The sequence below is a fragment of the Lampetra fluviatilis genome, chromosome 66 (assembly GCF_964198595.1).
Source record: "Lampetra fluviatilis chromosome 66, kcLamFluv1.1, whole genome shotgun sequence".
NCBI lineage: Eukaryota > Metazoa > Chordata > Hyperoartia > Petromyzontiformes > Petromyzontidae > Lampetra > Lampetra fluviatilis.
The window spans coordinates 3009794-3030130 of NC_136340.1; the positions used below are offsets into that span (position 1 = coordinate 3009794).

A 20337-nucleotide genomic window follows, 5' to 3' on the forward strand; every position below is an offset into this window, starting at 1 on the left:
GGTCTCTGTGTGATGAGTCTGTGGGTCTCTGTGTGGTGAGTCTGTGGGTCTCTGTGTGATGAGTCTGTGGGTCTCTGTGTGATGAGTCTGTGGGTCTCTGTGTGATGAGTCTGTGGGTCTCTGTGTGGTGAGTCTGTGGGTCTCTGTGTGATGAGTCTGTGGGTCTCTGTGTGATGAGTCTGTGGGTCTCTGTGTAATGAGTCTGTGGGTCTCTGTGTGATGAGTCTGTAGGTCTCTGTGTGATGAGTCTGTGGGTCGCTGTGTGGTGAGTCTGTGGGTCTCTGTGTGATGAGTCTGTGGGTCTCTGTGTGATGAGTCTGTAGGTCTCTGTGTGATGAGTCTGTGGGTCTCTGTGTGGTGAGTCTGTGGGTCTCTGTGTGATGAGTCTGTGGGTCTCTGTGTGATGAGTCTGTGGGTCTCTGTGTGATGAGTCTGTGGGTCTCTGTGTGGTGAGTCTGTGGGTCTGTGTGATGAGTCTGTGGGTCTCTGTGTGATGAGTCTGTGGGTCTCTGTGTGGTGAGTCTGTGGGTCTCTGTGTGATGAGTCTGTGGGTCTCTGTGTGGTGAGTCTATGGGTCTCTGTGTGATGAGTCTGTGGGTCTCTGTGTGATGAGTCTGTGGGTCTCTGTGTGATGAGTCTGTGGGTCTCTGTGTGATGAGTCTGTGGGTCTCTGTGTGACGAGTCTGTGGGTCTCTGTGTGATGAGTCTGTGGGTCTCTGTGTGATGAGTCTGTGGGTCTCTGTGTGATGAGTCTGTTGGTCTCTGTGTGATGAGTCTGTGGGTCTCTGTGTGATGAGTCTGTGGGTCTCTGTGTGATGAGTCTGTGGGTCTCTGTGTGATGAGTCTGTAGGTCTCTGTGTGATGAGTCTGTGGGTCTCTGTGTGGTGAGTCTGTGGGTCTCTGTGTGATGAGTCTGTAGGTCTCTGTGTGATGAGTCTGTGGGTCTCTGTGTGGTGAGTCTGTGGGTCTCTGTGTGATGAGTCTGTGGGTCTCTGTGTGATGAGTCTGTGGGTCTCTGTGTGATGAGTCTGTGGGTCTCTGTGTGGTGAGTCTGTGGGTCTGTGTGATGAGTCTGTGGGTCTCTGTGTGATGAGTCTGTGGGTCTCTGTGTGGTGAGTCTGTGGGTCTCTGTGTGATGAGTCTGTGGGTCTCTGTGTGATGAGTCTATGGGTCTCTGTGTGATGAGTCTGTGGGTCTCTGTGTGATGAGTCTGTGGGTCTCTGTGTGATGAGTCTGTGGGTCTCTGTGTGATGAGTCTGTGGGTCTCTGTGTGATGAGTCTGTGGGTCTCTGTGTGACGAGTCTGTGGGTCTCTGTGTGACGAGTCTGTGGGTCTCTGTGTGATGAGTCTGTGGGTCTCTGTGTGATGAGTCTGTTGGTCTCTGTGTGATGAGTCTGTGGGTCTCTGTGTGATGAGTCTGTGGGTCTCTGTGTGATGAGTCTGTGGGTCTCTGTGTGATGAGTCTGTAGGTCTCTGTGTGATGAGTCTGTGGGTCTCTGTGTGATGAGTCTGTGGGTCTCTGTGTGATGAGTCTGTGGGTCTCTGTGTGATGAGTCTGTGGGTCTCTGTGTGATGAGTCTGTGGGTCTCTGTGTGATGAGTCTGTGGGTCTCTGTGTGATGAGTCTGTGGGTCTCTGTGTGATGAGTCTGTGGGTCTCTGTGTGATGAGTCTGTGGGTCTCTGTGTGATGAGTCTGTGGGTCTCTGTGTGGTGAGTCTGTGGGTCTCTGTGTGGTGAGTCTGTGGGTCTCTGTGTGGTGAGTCTGTGGGTCTCTGTGTGATGAGTCTGTGGGTCTCTGTGTGGTGAGTCTGTGGGTCTCTGTGTGATGAGTCTGTGGGTCTCTGTGTGATGAGTCTGTGGGTCTCTGTGTGATGAGTCTGTGGGTCTCTGTGTGGTGAGTCTGTGGGTCTCTGTGTGATGAGTCTGTGGGTCTCTGTGTGATGAGTCTGTGGGTCTCTGTGTAATGAGTCTGTGGGTCTCTGTGTGATGAGTCTGTAGGTCTCTGTGTGATGAGTCTGTGGGTCGCTGTGTGGTGAGTCTGTGGGTCTCTGTGTGATGAGTCTGTGGGTCTCTGTGTGGTGAGTCTGTGGGTCTCTGTGTGGTGAGTCTGTGGGTCTCTGTGTGATGAGTCTGTGGGTCTCTGTGTGATGAGTCTGTGGGTCTCTGTGTGATGAGTCTGTGGGTCTCTGTGTGATGAGTCTCTGGGTCTCTGTGTGGTGAGTCTGTGGGTCTCTGTGTGATGAGTCTGTGGGTCTCTGTGTGATGAGTCTGTGGGTCTCTGTGTGATGAGTCTGTGGGTCTCTGTGTGATGAGTCTGTGGGTCTCTGTGTGATGAGTCTGTGGGTCTCTGTGTGGTGAGTCTGTGGGTCTCTGTGTGATGAGTCTGTGGGTCTCTGTGTGATGAGTCTGTGGGTCTCTGTGTGGTGAGTCTGTGGGTCTCTGTGTGATGAGTCTGTGGGTCTCTGTGTGATGAGTCTGTGGGTCTCTGTGTGGTGAGTCTGTGGGTCTCTGTGTGATGAGTCTGTGAGTCTCTGTTTGGTGAGTCTGTGGGTCTCTGTGTGGTGAGTCTGTGGGTCTCTGTGTGGTGAGTCTGTGGGTCTCTGTGTGGTGAGTCTGTGGGTCTCTGTGTGGTGAGTCTGTGGGTCTCTGTGTGGTGAGTCTGTGGGTCTCTGTGTGGTGAGTCTGTGGGTCTCTGTGTGGTGAGTCTGTGGGTCTCTATGTGGTGAGTCTGTGGGTCTCTGTGTGGTGAGTCTGTGGGTCTCTGTGTGGTGAGTCTGTGGGTCTCTGTGTGGTGAGTCTGTGGGTCTCTGTGTGGTGAGTCTGTGGGTCTCTGTGTGGTGAGTCTGTGGGTCTCTGCGTGATGAGTCTGTGGGTATCTGTGTGAGTGAGTCTGTGGGTCTCTGTGTGGTGAGTCTGTGGGTCTCTGTGTGGTGAGTCAGTGGGTCTCTGTGTGGTGAGTCTGTGGGTCTCTGTGTGGTGAGTCTGTGGGTCTCTGTGTGGTGAGTCTGTGGGTCTTTGTGTGATGAGTCTGTGGGTCTCTGTGTGATGAGTCTGTGGGTCTCTGTGTGATGAGTCTGTGGGTCTCTGTGTGAGTGAGTCTGTGGGTCTCTGTGTGGTGAGTCTGTGGGTCTCTGTGTGATGAGTCTGTGGGTCTCTGTGTCATGAGTCTGTGGGTCTCTTTGTGAGTGAGTCTGTGGGTCTCTGTGTGGTGAGTCTGTGGGTCTCTGTGTGATGAGTCTGTGGGTCTCTGTGTGATGAGTCTGTGGGTCTCTGTGTGGTGAGTCTGTGGGTCTCTGTGTGGTGAGTCTGTGGGTCTCTGTGTGGTGAGTCTGTGGGTCTCTGTGTGATGAGTCTCTGGGTCTCTGTGTGGTGAGTCTGTGGGTCTCTGTGTGATGAGTCTGTGGGTCTCTGTGTGATGAGTCTGTGGGTCTCTGTGTGGTGAGTCTGTGGGTCTCTGTGTGATGAGTCTGTGGGTCTCTGTGTGATGAGTCTGTGGGTCTCTGTGTGGTGAGTCTGTGGGTCTCTGTGTGATGAGTCTGTGGGTCCCTGTGTGATGAGTCTGTGGGTCTCTGTGTGGTGAGTCTGTGGGTCTCTGTGTGATGAGTCTGTGAGTCTCTGTTTGGTGAGTCTGTGGGTCTCTGTGTGGTGAGTCTGTGGGTCTCTGTGTGGTGAGTCTGTGGGTCTCTGTGTGGTGAGTCTGTGGGTCTCTGTGTGGTGAGTCTGTGGGTCTCTGTGTGGTGAGTCTGTGGGTCTCTGTGTGGTGAGTCTGTGGGTCTCTGTGTGGTGAGTCTGTGGGTCTCTGCGTGATGAGTCTGTGGGTCTCTGTGTGATGAGTCTGTGGGTCTCTGTGTGATGAGTCTGTGGGTATCTGTGTGAGTGAGTCTGTGGGTCTCTGTGTGGTGAGTCTGTGGGTCTCTGTGTGGTGAGTCTGTGGGTCTCTGTGTGGTGAGTCTGTGGGTCTCTGTGTGGTGAGTCTGTGGGTCTCTGTGTGGTGAGTCTGTGGGTCTTTGTGTGATGAGTCTGTGGGTCTCTGTGTGATGAGTCTGTGGGTCTCTGTGTGGTGAGTCTGTGGGTCTCTGTGTGGTGAGTCTGTGGGTCTCTGTGTGATGAGTCTGTGGGTCTCTGTGTGATGAGTCTGTGGGTCTCTGTGTGAGTGAGTCTGTGGGTCTCTGTGTGGTGAGTCTGTGGGTCTCAGTGTGATGAGTCTGTGGGTCTCTGTGTGATGAGTCTGTGGGTCTCTTTGTGAGTGAGTCTGTGGGTCTCTGTGTGGTGAGTCTGTGGGTCTCTGTGTGATGAGTCTGTGGGTCTCTGTGTGATGAGTCTGTGGGTCTCTGTGTGAGTGAGTCTGTGGGTCTCTGTGTGGTGAGTCTGTGGGTCTCTGTGTGGTGAGTCTGTGGGTCTCTGTGTGGTGAGTCTGTGGGTCTCTTTGTGAGTGAGTCTGTGGGTCTCTGTGTGGTGAGTCTGTGGGTCTCTGTGTGGTGAGTCTGTGGGTCTCTGTGTGGTGAGTCTGTGGGTCTCTGTGTGATGAGTCTGTGGGTCTCTGTGTGATGAGTCTGTGGGTCTCTGTGTGATGAGTTTGTGGGTCTCTGTGTGGTGAGTCTGTGGGTCTCTGTGTGGTGAGTCTGTGGGTCTCTGTGTGGTGAGTCTGTGGGTCTCTGTGTGGTGAGTCTGTGGGTCTCTGTGTGGTGAGTCTGTGGGTCTCTGTGTGATGAGTCTGTGGGTCTCTGTATGATGAGTCTGTGGGTCTCTGTGTGATGAGTCTGTGGGTCTCTGTGTGATGAATTTGTGGGTCTCTGTGTGGTGAGTCTGTGGGTCTCTGTGTGGTGAGTCTGTGGGTCTCTGTGTGGTGAGTCTGTGGGTCTCTGTGTGATGAGTCTGTGGGTCTCTGTGTGATGAGTTTGTGGGTCTCTGTGTGGTGAGTCTGTGGGTCTCTGTGTGGTGAGTCTGTGGGTCTCTGTGTGGTGAGTCTGTGGGTCTCTGTGTGGTGAGTATGTGGGTCTCTTTGTGATGAGTTTGTGGGTCTCTGTGTGGCGAGTATGTGGGTCTCTGTGTGGTGAGTCTGTGGGTCTCTGTGTGATGAGTCTGTGGGTCTCTGTGTGGTGAGTCTGTGGGTCTCTGTGTGATGAGTCTGTGGGTCTCTGTGTGATGAGTCTGTGGGTCTCTGTGTGATGAGTTTGTGGGTCTCTGTGTGGTGAGTCTGTGGGTCTCTGTGTGGTGAGTCTGTGGGTCTCTGTGTGGTGAGTCTGTGGGTCTCTGTGTGGTGAGTCTGTGGGTCTCTGTGTGGTGAGTCTGTGGGTCTCTGTGTGATGAGTCTGTGGGTCTCTGTGTGATGAGTCTGTGGGTCTCTGTGTGATGAGTCTGTGGGTCTCTGTGTGGTGAGTCTGTGGGTCTCTGTGTGGTGAGTCTGTGGGTCTCTGTGTGATGAGTCTGTGGGTCTCTGTGTGATGAGTCTGTGGGTCTCTGTGTGATGAGTCTGTGGGTCTCTGTGTGATGAATTTGTGGGTCTCTGTGTGGTGAGTCTGTGGGTCTCTGTGTGGTGAGTCTGTGGGTCTCTGTGTGATGAGTCTGTGGGTCTCTGTGTGATGAGTTTGTGGGTCTCTGTGTGGTGAGTCTGTGGGTCTCTGTGTGGTGAGTCTGTGGGTCTCTGTGTGGTGAGTCTGTGGGTCTCTGTGTGGTGAGTCTGTGGGTCTCTTTGTGATGAGTTTGTGGGTCTCTGTGTGGCGAGTATGTGGGTCTCTGTGTGGTGAGTCTGTGGGTCTCTGTGTGATGAGTCTGTGGGTCTCTGTGTGATGAGTCTGTGGGTCTCTGTGTGATGAGTCTGTGGGTCTCTGTGTGATGAGTCTGTGGGTCTCTGTGTGATGAGTCTGTGGGTCTCTGTGTGGTGAGTCTGTGGGTCTCTGTGTGGTGAGTCTGTGGGTCTCTGTGTGGTGAGTATGTGGGTCTCTGTGTGGCGAGTCTGTGGGTCTCTGTGTGGTGAGTCTGTGGGTCTCTATGTGGTGAGTCTGTGGGTCTCTGTGTGGTGAGTCTGTGGGTCTCTGTGTGGTGAGTCTGTGGGTCTCTGTGTGATGAGTCTGTGGGTCTCTGTGTGATGAGTCTGTGGGTCTCTGTGTGATGAGTCTGTGGGTCTCTGTGTGGTGAGTCTGTGGGTCTCTGTGTGGTGAGTCTGTGGGTCTCTGTGTGATGAGTCTGTGGGTCTCTGTGTGATGTGTCTGTGGGTCTCTGTGTGATGAGTCTGTGGGTCTCTGTGTGGTGAGTCTGTGGGTCTCTGTGTGGTGAGTCTGTGGGTCTCTGTGTGGTGAGTCTGTGGGTCTCTGTGTGGTGAGTCTGTGGGTCTCTGTGTGATGAGTCTGTGGGTCTCTGTGTGGTGAGTCTGTGGGCCTCTGTGTGATGAGTCTGTGGCTCTCTGCGTGATGAGTCTGTGGCTCTCTGCGTGATGAGTCTGTGGCTCTCTGCGTGATGAGTCTGTGGCTCTCTGCGTGATGAGTCTGTGGCTATCTGCGTGATGAGTCTGTGGCTCTCTGCGTGATGAGTCTGTGGGTCTCTGCGTGATGAGTCTGTGGCTCTCTGCGTGATGAGTCTGTGGCTCTCTGCGTGATGAGTCTGTGGCTCTCTGCGTGATGAGTCTGTGGGTCTCTGCGTGATGAGTCTGTGGCTCTCTGCGTGATGAGTCTGTGGCTCTCTGCGTGATGAGTCTGTGGGTCTCTGCGTGATGAGTCTGTGGCTCTCTGCGTGATGAGTCTGTGGCTCTCTGCGTGATGAGTCTGTGGGTCTCTGTGTGATGAGTCTGTGGCTCTCTGCGTGATGAGTCTGTGGGTCTCTGCGTGATGAGTCTGTGGGTCTCTGTGTGATGAGTCTGTGGCTCTCTGCGTGATGAGTCTGTGGGTCTCTGTGTGATGAGTCTGTGGCTCTCTGCGTGATGAGTCTGTGGGTCTCTGCGTGATGAGTCTGTGGGTCTCTGTGTGATGAGTCTGTGGCTCTCTGCGTGATGAGTCTGTGGGTCTCTGTGTGATGAGTCTGTGGCTCTCTGCGTGATGAGTATGTGGGTCTCTGTGTGATGAGTCTGTGGGTCTCTGCGTGATGAGTCTGTAGGTCTCTGTGTGATGAGTCTGTGGCTCTCTGCGTGATGAGTCTGTGGCTCTCTGCGTGATGAGTCTGTGGGTCTCTGCGTGATGAGTCTGTGGCTCTCTGCGTGATGAGTCTGTGGGTCTCTGCGTGATGAGTCTGTGGCTCTCTGCGTGATGAGTATGTGGGTCTCTGTGTGATGAGTCTGTGGGTCTCTGCGTGATGAGTCTGTGGCTCTCTGTGTGATGAGCCTGTGGGTCTCTGCGTGATGAGTCTGTGGGTCTCTGCGTGATGAGTCTATGGGTCTCTGCGTGATGAGTCTGTGGCTCTCTGCGTGATGAGTATGTGGGTCTCTGTGTGATGAGTCTGTGGGTCTCTGCGTGATGAGTCTGTAGGTCTCTGTGTGATGAGTCTGTGGCTCTCTGCGTGATGAGTCTGTGGGTCTCTGCGTGATGAGTCTGTGGCTCTCTGCGTGATGAGTCTGTGGCTCTCTGCGTGATGAATCTGTGGGTCTCTGTGTGATGAGTCTGTGGGTCTCTGCGTGATGAGTCTGTGGGTCTCTGCGTGATGAGTCTGTGGCTCTCTGCGTGATGAGTCTGTGGCTCTCTGCGTGATGAATCTGTGGATCTCTGTGTGATGAGTCTGTGGGTCTCTGCGTGATGAGTCTGTGGGTCTCTGCGTGATGAGTCTGTGGGTCTCTGCGTGATGAGTCTGTGGCTCTCTGCGTGATGAGTCTGTAGGTCTCTGCGTGATGAGTCTGTGGCTCTCTCTCCAACAACGAGATGGTCTCTAGCGCTAGCTGCCCTGAAACCCTTGGTCCAAGTCGGGGTGGTCATGGGTGGCTGGGCGCTGCTCACCTCGGCGTGCTTGCTCCACATCTCAATGTTCTTTCGTTGCGCTTTCGTAAAGTGGTCCCAGGTCCTCTGCTTCTTGGCGGTGGTGAAAACCGCCATGATCTGTTCGACTTTGGGGCAGGCGGGGCGGGGGGGGGGGGGGCGGGGCGGGGCGGGGGGGGAGCAGGGAGGGTTATCGGTGGGGGGGAGGAGAGCGCAGGGTGGGGGGTGGGGGGTGGGGGGGGGGGTAGGGGGGGTACACCCCACCCACACACCAGCCCGGTCCGTACCGCGACGATGCCAAAACTTACGACGGGGCTGTGGAGTCGCTTCCTGCAGTGCGGCGTTCACGGCAGATGTCGCAAACGGGTTTCGATTCCTTACCCCCCGTACCCGTACCCGGCCGCACCAGGGTCGCAACCGGGTACCCGTACCCCGTACCCTACCCGATACCCGGCTACCCGTACCCGGCCGGGTATCGGGTAGGGTACGGGTATCGTGTACCCGATTGCGACCTCTGGGATGAAGCCACGTTGCAGGCGCGGGTGGGTTGATTCTAGGCACTTGAATCGTGAGAAGAGACAAGACGTTGGGAAATGAGTGACAAACGGTGACTCACCAGTGACTCACGGCCTACCCGTACCCGGACCCGGCCGCACCAGGGTCGCAAACGGGTACCCGTACCCGGCCGGGTACGGGTAGCCGGGTACGGGTAGCCGGGTATCGGGTAGGGTACGGGTATCGGGTACCCGTTTGCGACCTCTGGTTCACGGCTCTGCGGCTGCCTTGTCCCGCGTCTCAGTAGGGAGTGACGTGGTGGTGGGGTGGGGCAAGGGGGGGGGGGGTCAATGTGTATGGCCACGCCCCTAAACAGCAGAGTCCCCGCCCTTTGTCTGGTTGGTTCCATCCCTCGCCCAGTCGCACACTCATCCACCCACCCACACACTCACCCACCCAGTCACTCACCCACCCACTCACTCACTCACCCACCTACTCACCCACCTATTCAAGCACCCACCCACCCGCTCACTCACCCACCCACTCACCCACTCACTCACCCACCCACCCACTCACCCACCCACCTACTCACCCACCGACTCACCCACCTATTCAAGCACCCACCCACCCACACACCCACTCACTCACCCACCCACCCACCCACTCACCCACTCACCCACCCACCCACCCACTCACTCACCCACCCACTCACTCACTCACTCACCCACCCACCCACTCACTCACCCACTCACTCACTCACTCACTCACTCACCCACCCACCCACTCACCCACCCACCTACTCAACCACCGACTCACCCACCTATTCAAGCACCCACCCACCCACACACCCACTCACTCACTCACTCACCCACCCACCCACCCACTCACTCACCCACTCACTTACTCACCCACCCACTCACCCACTCACTCACCCACCCACCCACTCACCCACCCACCCACCCACTCACCCACCCACTCACTCACTCACCCACCCACTCACCCACCCACCCACCCACTCACTCACTCACTCACCCACCCACTCACCCAGGCACCCACCCGCCCGCCGACCCGTCCACAAGCCCACTCACCCGCCCACCCCACCAACCCAGACATTCACTCACCTCACTCACCCAACTCACCCACCCCACCTACTCACATATTCACTCACCCACCTTTCTCACCAACCACCCACCCATCCATTCGCCCCCACCCCACCACCCACCCCACCCCACCCCCACCCCACCCCCACCCCATCCCCAACCTCACCACCCATCCACCTACCCACACCCCACTCCACCACCCACTCCACCCCACCCCACCACCCATCCACCCACTCAGCCCCCCCACACCCACCCACTCCACAGACCCACCCACCCACCCAACCCACGACCACCCACACACAAACACTGCACTACCAACCACACACACACACACACCCACAACCATCCTCACACAAAACCACCCACACACACACACCCACCCACCCCAGACCACCCACACCCGCACACAATCACACACACACACACACAACCGCCCACACACACACAGACAATCACCCACACACACACAACCACCCACACACACACACACAATCACCCACACACACCCACACACACACCCACCCACACACCCACCCACACACCCACCCACACACACACCCACCCACCCACACACACACACACAACCACCCACACACACACACAATCACCCACACACACCCACACACACCCACACACACACCCACCCACACACACACCCACACACACACACCCACCCACACACCCATGCCTTACCTCTCCACCCCGACCCCCTAACAGCGGGGAGAGGGAGAGACGGCGGCTCCCTCGGACGACACGGCGATGAGGTGCGGGACTAGCGATGAGTTACAGGGCGCGGGCGATGAGGTGCGTACGTACGCACGTAGTGTGCGTGGCGTCTGTGCGTCTGTGCGTCTGTGCGTGGGTCCGGCGGTGCAGCGGTTAGCCACGAACTCGGCGGCCCGAGTTCGATTCCCGCTCACGGCCAACACCACCGATGACGATTATCCAAACCGGTCCCGGGCCCTCCTACCCTAGGTCGACTCAGCCTCCAATGAGTACCTGGTGCGGTGTGTAGTAGTAGCGGCGGCGGTGGTGGTGGTGGTAGTAAAACATTCGCCAACCGGGAGAGACAAAGGCGGGCCGGGGCGTGGTGGCACCGGCATCACCACCCACCAACACGGCCATCGCGAACCCATCCCACACCACCCCACCCCACCCACACCCACCCACACGGCCATCGCGAACCCACCCACACCACCCCACCCCACCCACACCACCCCACCCACACCACCCACACCACCCACACCACACCACCCCAACCTACCCACACCACCCCACCCACCCCACCCACACCACCCTACCCACACCACCCCACACCACCCCACCCCACCCACACCACCCACACCACCCTACCCACACCACCCACACCACCCCACCCTACCCACACCACCCCACCCACACCACCCACACCACACCACCCCACCCTACCCACACCACCCCACCCACCCTACCCACACCACCCACACTACCCCACCCACACCACCCACACCACACCACCCAACCCTACCCACCCACACCACCCCACCCTACCCACCCACACCACCCCACCCTACCCACACCACCCCACCCACAATCACCCCACCCTACCCACACTACCCCACCCACCCCACCCACACCACCCAACCCTACCCACCCACACCACCCCACCCTACCCACCCACACCACCCCACCCTACCCACACCACCCCACCCTACCCACACCACCCCACCCACAACCACCCCACCCTACCCACACTACCCCACCCACACCACCCACACCACACCACCCAACCCTACCCACCCACACCACCCCACCCTACCCACCCACACCACCCACAACCACCCCACCCTACCCACACTACCCCACCCACACCACCCACACCACACCACCCAACCCTACCCACCCACACCACCCCACCCTACCCACCCACACCACCCCACCCTACCCACACCACCCCACCCACAACCACCCCACCCTACCCACACTACCCCACCCACACCACCCACACCACACCACCCAACCCTACCCACCCACACCACCCCACCCTACCCACCCACACCACCCCACCCAACACACACCACCCCACCCTACCCACACCACCCCACCCACAACCACCCCACCCTACCCACACCACCCACCCCACCCACACCACCCACCCCACCCAACCCACACCACACCACCCACCCACCCACACCACCCCACCCACCCACCCACACCCCACCCACCCCACCCACCCCACCCCACCCACCTCGTGCAGCCGCAAGTGCCGGTAGCCTCCACAGGCGCCGACTCCGCGAGCCGCTCTCTAACGGCACTTGCCCCTCACCGGCTACACGGCGGGGGGACCTTTGCCTTTGCTTGCGCGCGCGCGTGCGTGCACGGGCAAAGGGGGATCGGCGGGCCAGCCACACTCACACTGACGCAGGATGGTGGCGAGCGAGCACTTGAAGCGCTCCCGGGCCTGCTCCAGCTCCGCCTCCTGGCCCGCCTTCTCGTTGGTGAGCCTCCTGACGTGGCTGTTGGAGGACTGCACCATGGCGTAGAAGGCGTTGGAGGTGCGGCGGTTCACCTCGCCGCGCTCCATCCACGTGAGCAGCACGCTGATGGCGCTCGGGAACTTGCCGTCGTCTGCGGAGGGCGGGGGACGGTGACGACGGCGATGACGGCGATGTCAACGACGATGACGACAACGGCGACGATAATGATGTCAACGACGATGACGACGACAATGACGTCAACGACGACAATGACGTTAACGACGATGACAATAATGACGTCAACGACGATGACGTCAACGACGATGACGACGACAATGATGATGTCAAGGACGATGACGATGATGATGTCAAGGACGACAATGACGACGACAATGACGACGACAATGACGACGACGACGTCAACGAACGTCAGCAGCAGCAGCAGCAGCAGCAGCAGGAGCCCCACCCTTGAGCTTCTCGACGAGCTGCGACGCCTCGTGCTCCGTGTAGTGGAAGATGGGCGGCGGCGACGGCGAGCGCCTCCGCTCCGCGTCGCCACGGCGACGGTGGCGCTCCTCGCGAGCCAGCGCCCGCTGGCGGCACTCCCACTCGTACTGGTCGTCGCGAGCGCTCGCAAAGTCCACGTGCAGGCGGCCCAGGTCCTGCTTGTCCGTGCTGGAGCCGATGCGCATGCGGTAGCCTGCGGGGCGCGCGGTGGTGGTGGTGGTGGGGTGGTGGTGGTGGTGGGGTGGTGGGTGTGGTGGTGGTGGTGGGGAGGTGGTGGTGGTGGTGGTGGGGTGGTGGGTGTGGTGGTGGTGGTGGGGAGGTGGTGGTGGTGGTGGGGTGGGTTGGTGGGTGTGGTGGTGGTGGGTGTGGGGTGGTGGGGTGGTGGTGGTGGGGAGGTGGTGGGGTGGTGGGGAGGGTTGGTGGGAGGGTGGGTGAGAGGGAGGGTGGGTGGGAGGGTGGGTGGGAGGATGGGTGGGAAGGTGGGAGGGTGGGTGGGAGGGTGGGAAGGTGGGAGGGTGGGTGGGAGGGTGGGAGGGTGGGTGGGAAGGTGGGAGGGTGGGTGGGAGGGTGGGAGGGTTGGTGGGAGGGTTGGTGGGTGGGTGGGAGGGTAGGTTACAGGGAGGGTGGGTGGGAGGGAGGGTGAGGGGGTGGGAGGGTGAGTGGATGGGAGGGTGGGTGGGAGGGTGAGTGGATGGGAGGGTGAATGGGAGGGTGAGTGGATGGGAGGGTGGGTGGGAGGGTGAGGGGGTGGGAGGGTGAATGGGAGAGTGAGTGGATGGGAGGGTGGGTGGGAGGGTGGGTTACAGGGAGGGTGGGTGGGAGAGTGAGTGGATGGGAGGGTGGGTGGGAGGGTGAGTGGATGGGAGGGTGAATGGGAGAGTGAGTGGATGGGAGGGTGAATGGGAGGGTGGGTGGGAGGGTGAGTGGATGGGAGGGTGAATGGGAGAGTGAGTGGATGGGAGGGTGAATGGGAGGGTGGGTGGGAGGGTGGGTTACAGGGAGGGTGGGGAGCGGTAGTGTAGCGGGTAGCGCTACGCTGCGCTACGAACCTGGCGACCCGGGTTCGATTCCCGCTCACGGCCAACACCAGTGACGATTATCTGAACTGGTCCTGGGCCTCCCCTAGGTCGACTCAGCCTGAAATGAGTACCTGGTGCGGTGTGTAAACATCGCCACTGGGGAGACAAAGGCGGTCGGGCGTGGTGCTGGCCACCCACCCCCTCGTGTGCCGTTCCGGCCTTCATAGGTGCTCGCTAACAGCACTTGCCCCTACAGTCTGTTAAGGCTACACGGGGGATCTTTGTTTGGATCTTTGTGGATGTGTGTGAGAGTGAGCACCCCTACAGTCTGTTAAGGCTATACGGGGATCTTTGTGTGGATGTGTGTGAGAGTGAGTGGACCCCCCTAATGGAGCATCTTCGCCGGTTAGAAACATTTAGGCTGGCCTGCCTACAATCCATCCTGGGTTTAACCAGGCTCGATTGTGTGAGGAGCTCACAAATCCTTGAGAGATCTGGCAAAGTCCCATCGGTGAGCTCCTCCGGCAGGCAAGGCTGCGTTGGCTGGGTCGTGTAGCCCGCATGCCCAGCCACCGCATGCCTAAACAGCTTTTGTTCGGCCGGATCGAGGGGGCTAAACGGGCGCGGCACGGGCTAGAGAAGAGATGGAGTGATGTGGTACAGGAGGACGTGGAGCTGAGTGGACTTGCCGATGACTGGTACCAGCGGTGTCAAGATCGGCCTCAGTGGAGGAGGCTCGTGAAGGACGCTACTGGGCAGTTGGAGGCAGTCGCCCTCCAACAACAACGGAGGGCGGAGGAGCGACGCTCACAACAACGAGCGGAGCGCCGGGTGGCTGAAGCACAGCGAGTTGGTACAGTAGGGGGGCACAGGTGGTGCATCAGACAGTCATCTCGGTCATCTCGGTCAGTCGACCCGTGGCACCTGCTGGGTCTGCCCCGTGACCTCCTGCCAGCGGGCGTTCGACACTTCACGTGGCCTCAAGGTGCACTTGGCCTGGCACAAGCGTCGTGGTGACGTCACCGCCACTTAGTGGCGAATGGCGGTTGTTGTTGTTGTGTGTGTGTGCCCGTGTGTGAGAGTGTGTGTGTGACAGTGTATGAGAGTGTGTGGGTGTGAGTGTGTGAGTGTGTGTGAGTGTGCGTGAGTGTGTGACAGTGTGTGACAGTGTGTGTGACAGTGTATGAGTGTGTGTGTGTGAGAGTGTGAGTGACAGTGTGTGTGAGTGACAGTGTGTGTGTGTGACAGTGTGTGTGTGTGCCTGTGTGTGTCAGTCGACCCGTGGCACCTGCTGGGTCTGCCCCGTGACCTCCTGCCAGCGGGCGTTCGACACTTCACGTGGCCTCAAGGTGCACTTGGCCTGGCACAAGCGTCGTGGTGACGTCACCGCCACTTAGTGGCGAATGGCGGTTGTTGTTGTTGTGTGAGAGTGAGTGTATGAGAGTGTGTGTGACAGTGTGTGAGTGTGTGAGTGTGTGTGTGACAGAGTGTGTGTGCCCGTGTGTGTGTGAGTGAGTGTGTGTGTGTGTGACAGTGTGTGTGTGTGTGTGCCCGTGAGAGTGAGTGTATGAGAGTGTGAATGAGTGTGTGTGTGACAGTGAGTGTGTGTGACAATGAGTGTGTGTGCCCGTGTGTGTGTGTGACAGTGAGTGTGTGTGACAATGAGTGTGTGTGCCCGTGTGTGTGTGTGTGACAATGAGTGTGTGTGCCCGTGTGTGTGTGTGTGACAGTGAGTGTGTGTGACAATGAGTGTGTGTGCCCGTGTGTGTGTGTGACAGTGAGTGTGTGTGACAATGAGTGTGTGTGCCCGTGTGTGTGTGTGACAGTGAGTGTGCGTGACAATGAGTGTGTGTGCCCGTGTGTGTGTGTGTGACAGTGAGTGTGTGTGCCCGTGTGTGTGTGTGTGTGACAGTGAGTGTGTGTGACAATGAGTGTGTGTGCCCGTGTGTGTGTGACAGTGAGTGTGTGTGACAATGAGTGTGTGTGCCCGTGTGTGTGTGTGTGACAGTGAGTGTGTGTGACAATGAGTGTGTGTGCCCGTGTGTGTGTGTGTGACAATGAGTGTGTGTGCCCGTGTGTGTGTGTGTGACAGTGAGTGTGTGTGACAATGAGAGTGTGTGCCCGTGTGTGTGTGTGTGTGTGACAGTGAGTGTGTGTGACAATGAGTGTGTGTGCCCGTGTGTGTGTGTGTGACAGTGAGTGTGTGTGACAATGAGAGTGTGTGCCCGTGTGTGTGTGTGACAGTGAGTGTGCGTGACAATGAGAGTGTGTGCCCGTGTGTGTGTGTGTGTGACAGTGAGTGTGTGTGACAATGAGTGTGTGTGCCCGTGTGTGTGTGACAGTGAGTGTGTGTGACAATGAGTGTGTGTGACAGTGAGTGTGTGTGACAATGAGTGTGTGTGCCCGTGTGTGTGACAGTGAGTGTGTGTGACAATGAGTGTGTGTGCCCGTGTGTGTGTGTGTGTGTGACAGTGAGTGTGCGTGACAATGAGTGTGTGTGCCCGTGTGTGTGTGTGACAGTGAGTGTGTGTGACAATGAGTGTGTGTGCCCGTGTGTGTGTGTGACAATGAGTGTGTGTGACAGTGAGTGTGTGTGACAATGAGTGTGTGTGCCCGTGTGTGTGTGTGTGACAGTGAGTGTGTGTGCCCGTGTGTGTGTGTGTGTGACAGTGAGTGTGTGTGACAATGAGTGTGTGTGCCCGTGTGTGTGTGACAGTGAGTGTGTGTGACAATGAGTGTGTGTGCCCGTGTGTGTGTGTGTGACAGTGAGTGTGTGTGACAATGAGTGTGTGTGCCCGTGTGTGTGTGTGTGACAATGAGTGTGTGTGCCCGTGTGTGTGTGTGTGACAATGAGTGTGTGTGCCCGTGTGTGTGTGTGTGACAGTGAGTGTGTGTGACAATGAGAGTGTGTGCCCGTGTGTGTGTGACAGTGAGTGTGTGTGACAATGAGTGTGTGTGCCCGTGTGTGTGTGTGTGACAGTGAGTGTGTGTGACAATGAGAGTGTGTGCCCGTGTGTGTGTGTGTGTGACAGTGAGTGTGCGTGACAATGAGAGTGTGTGCCCGTGTGTGTGTGTGTGACAGTGAGTGTGTGTGACAATGAGTGTGTGTGACAGTGAGTGTGTGTGACAATGAGTGTGTGTGCCCGTGTGTGTGTGTGACAGTGAGTGTGTGTGACAGTGAGTGTGTGTGACAATGAGTGTGTGTGACAGTGAGTGTGTGTGACAATGAGAGTGTGTGCCCGTGTGTGTGTGTGTGTGACAGTGAGTGTGTGTGACAATGAGAGTGTGTGCCCGTGTGTGTGTGTGTGTGACAGTGAGTGTGTGTGACAATGAGAGTGTGTGCCCGTGTGTGTGTGTGTGTGCCCGTGTGTGTGTGTGTGTGTGTGACAGTGAGTGTGTGTGACAATGAGTGTGTGTGCCCGTGTGTGTGTGTGTGACAGTGAGAGTGTGCGCCCGTGTGTGTGTGTGTGTGACAGTGAGTGTGTGTGCCCGTGTGTGTGTGTGTGACAATGAGTGTGTGTGCCCGTGTGTGTGTGTGTGTGACAGTGAGTGTGTGTGACAATGAGTGTGTGTGCCCGTGTGTGTGTGTGTGACAGTGAGAGTGTGTGCCCGTGTGTGTGTGTGTGTGACAGTGAGTGTGTGTGACAATGAGTGTGTGTGCCCGTGTGTGTGTGTGTGACAGTGAGTGTGTGTGACAATGAGTGTGTGTGACAATGAGTGTGTGTGCCCGTGTGTGTGTGTGTGTGACAGTGAGTGTGTGTGACAATGAGTGTGTGTGCCCGTGTGTGTGTGTGTGTGACAATGAGTGTGTGTGACAATGAGTGTGTGTGACAATGAGTGTGTGTGCCCGTGTGTGTGTGTGTGTGACAATGAGTGTGTGTGCCCGTGTGTGTGTGTGTGACAATGAGTGTGTGCCCGTGTGTGTGTGTGTGACAGTGAGTGTGTGTGCGTGACAATGAGTGTGTGTGCCCGTGTGTGTGACAATGAGTGTGTGTGCCCGTGTGTGTGTGTGACAATGAGTGTGTGCGTGTGACAATGTGTGTGCCCGTGTGTGTGTGTGTGACAATGAGTGTGTGTGCCAGCCCTCACCCGACAGGTAGATGGCCATCTCCACGGCGTGCGGCTGAGCGAAGCGCACGTGGGCAAAGTTTTTCTTGCCCTTGCGCAGCGCCGTGAGCTCCCCGCACTTCTCAAACACCTCGCGGATCGTCTCCTCGCTCGCAGCCTCCGGCAGGCCCCCCACAAACACCGTCTTGCAGCCGGGGGGGCGCTCACGCAGAGACGGGGGGGGCAGGTCTGGGGGGCGGGGGGGAGCGGGGCGGGGGGGGGGGGCGGTGGTGGTGGGGAGGAGGCGTCGTGACATCATGGTGGTGTGGTGGTGGTGGTGACATGGTGGTGGTGGTGACGGTGGTGGTGACGTGGTGGTGGTGGTGACGTGGTGGTGGTGGTGACATCATGGTGGTAGATGGGACAGTGGTGGTGGTGACATCGTGGTGGTAGATGGGACGGTGGTGGTGGTGGTGGTGACATCATGGTGGTAGATGGGACGGTGGTGGTGGTGGTGGTGGTGGTGACATCGTGGTGGTAGATGGGACGGTGGTGGTGGTGGTGACATCGTGGTGGTAGATGGGACGGTGGTGGTGGTGGTGGTGGTGACATCATGGTGGTAGATGGGACAGTGGTGGTGGTGACATCATGGTGGTAGATGGGACGGTGGTGGTGGTGGTGACATCGTGGTGGTAGATGGGACGGTGGTGGTGGTGGTGGTGGTGACATCGTGGTGGTAGATGGGACGGTGGTGGTGGTGGTGGTGGTGACATCATGGTGGTATATGGGACGGTGGTGGTGGTGGCAGTGACGGTGGTGGTGGTGACATCATGGTGGCGGTAATTGTGGTGGTGGCGGTGGTGATTGTGGTGGCGATGGCGGTGGCGGTGGAGGCGATGACGTTACGTCGCTGGTGCAGGTGACGGTGGTGGTGACGGTGCTGGCGATGGTGGTGATTGTGGTGGCGATGGTGGTGGCGATGATGTTACGGTGCAGGTGACGGTGATGGTGGTGGCGGCGGTGGTGGCGGTGATGGTGGTGACGGTGGTGGCGATGGCGGTGCAGGTGACGGTGATGGTGGTGGCGGCGGTGGTGGCGGTGATGGTGGTGACGGTGATGGTGGTGACGGTGGTGGCGATGGCGGTGCAGGTGACGGTGATGGTGGTGGCGGCGGTGGTGGCGGTGATGGTGGTGACGGTGATGGTGGTGACGGTGGTGGCGATGGCGGTGCAGGTGACGGTGGTGGTGACGCTTGCGGTGGCGGTGGTGGCGATGGCAGTGGTGGCGGTGATGGCGGCGATAGCGGTGACGGTGGTGGCGATGACGTTACGGTGCTAGTGCAGGTGACAGTGGCGGTAGTGGCGGTGGTGACGGCGGTGGTGACGGTGGTGGCGATGGTGGCGATGGCGGTGACGATGGTGGCGGTGGTGGTGGTGGCGGTGGTGGCGAGTTCCCTCACTGGGGTTGGGTGGGAAGAGCGTGCAGTTCGTGCAGTGGATGATCTCCTTGGGCTGCTGCTGCTGCTGCTGCTGCTGCAGCGCGGGAGGCATCAGCTGCTGCTGGCAGAAGCTCTGGAAGACGTTCATGCCGGCGGTGAACGCCATGGGGTCGAAGCCGGAGTCCATGCCCGGCGGTGCCGACCCCAGCAAGCCGATCCTGGGCTCGAACCCGGACCCCGCACCACCGCCACCACCACCGCCACCACCACCGTCCATGCCTGTGGAGTTTTCACAATCCGGCTACCACCACCAGCGCCACCACCACTACGACAACCACCACAACAACTCCGACCAACATCACCACCAACGTCACCACCACCACCACCAATGTCACCACGACCACTACGACAACTACAACAACAACTACGACCACCACCACCATCACCGTCACCACTACCACCACCATCACAACCACCACTACGACAACCACCACAACAACTACGACCACCACCATCACCACCACCACCACAGTCACCACCACCACTACGACAACCACCACCACAACTACGACGACCACCACCACGACCACCACCGTCACCACCGTCACCACCACAACAACAATCACCACAACGACCACATGCAGCACCACATCCACATCCTTCACCACATCCACAACCATCGCCGCAAACACATTCACAATCTCCACCACATTCACAACCACATCCACCACCACCACCACACTCACCAACGTGATGGATATGATGGATGTGGTGGTGGTGAGTGTGGTGGTGAGTGTGGTGGTGAGTGTGGTGGTGAGTTTGGTGGTGGTGGTGATGATGGTGGGCGTGGTGGTGAGTGTGGATGTGGTGGAGGTGGTGAGTGTGGTGGTGAGTGTGGTGGTGAGTTTGGTGGTGGTGGTGGTGATGATGGTGGGCGTGGTGGTGAGTGTGGATGTGGTGGAGGTGGTGAGTGTGGTGGTGAGTGTGGTGGTGATGATGGTGGGCGTGGTGGTGAGTGTGGATGTGGTGGAGGTGGTGAGTGTGGTGGTGAGTGTGGTGGTGATGATGGTGGGCGTAGTGGTGAGTGTGGATGTGGTGGAGGTGGTGAGTGTGGTGGTGAGTGTGGTGGTGGTGAGTATGGTTGTGGTGGTGGTGAGTGTGGTGGTGGTGAGTGTGGTGGTGGTGGTGAGTATGGTTGTGGTGGTGGTGAGTGTGGTGGTGGTGAGTGTGGTGGTGGTGGTGAGTGTGGTGGTGGTGAGTGTGGTTGTTGTGGTGGTTGTGGACATGGTGGTGGTGAGTGTGGTGGTGGTGAGTGTGGTGATTGTGGTGATTGTGGTGGTGGTAAGTGTGGTGGTGATAAGTGCGGTGGTGGTGAGT

The 20337-nt window shown here is 58.2% G+C and overlaps 1 protein-coding gene across 1 annotated transcript in view; it reads right to left on the reverse strand.

The window, feature by feature from the left end:
- The window catches only part of LOC144952128 (uncharacterized), a 45338-nt gene that overhangs the window by 20911 nt on the left and 4090 nt on the right, over nt 1-20337 (reverse strand). The window contains exons 3-7 of the mRNA XM_078882531.1: nt 18982-19239; nt 17565-17771; nt 12416-12649; nt 11888-12100; nt 7920-8026 (exon numbers count right to left, since the gene is read on the reverse strand). Of these exons, the coding sequence (XP_078738657.1) occupies nt 7920-8026; nt 11888-12100; nt 12416-12649; nt 17565-17771; nt 18982-19239 (1019 nt within the window). The remainder of the gene's footprint in view (nt 1-7919; nt 8027-11887; nt 12101-12415; nt 12650-17564; nt 17772-18981; nt 19240-20337) is intronic.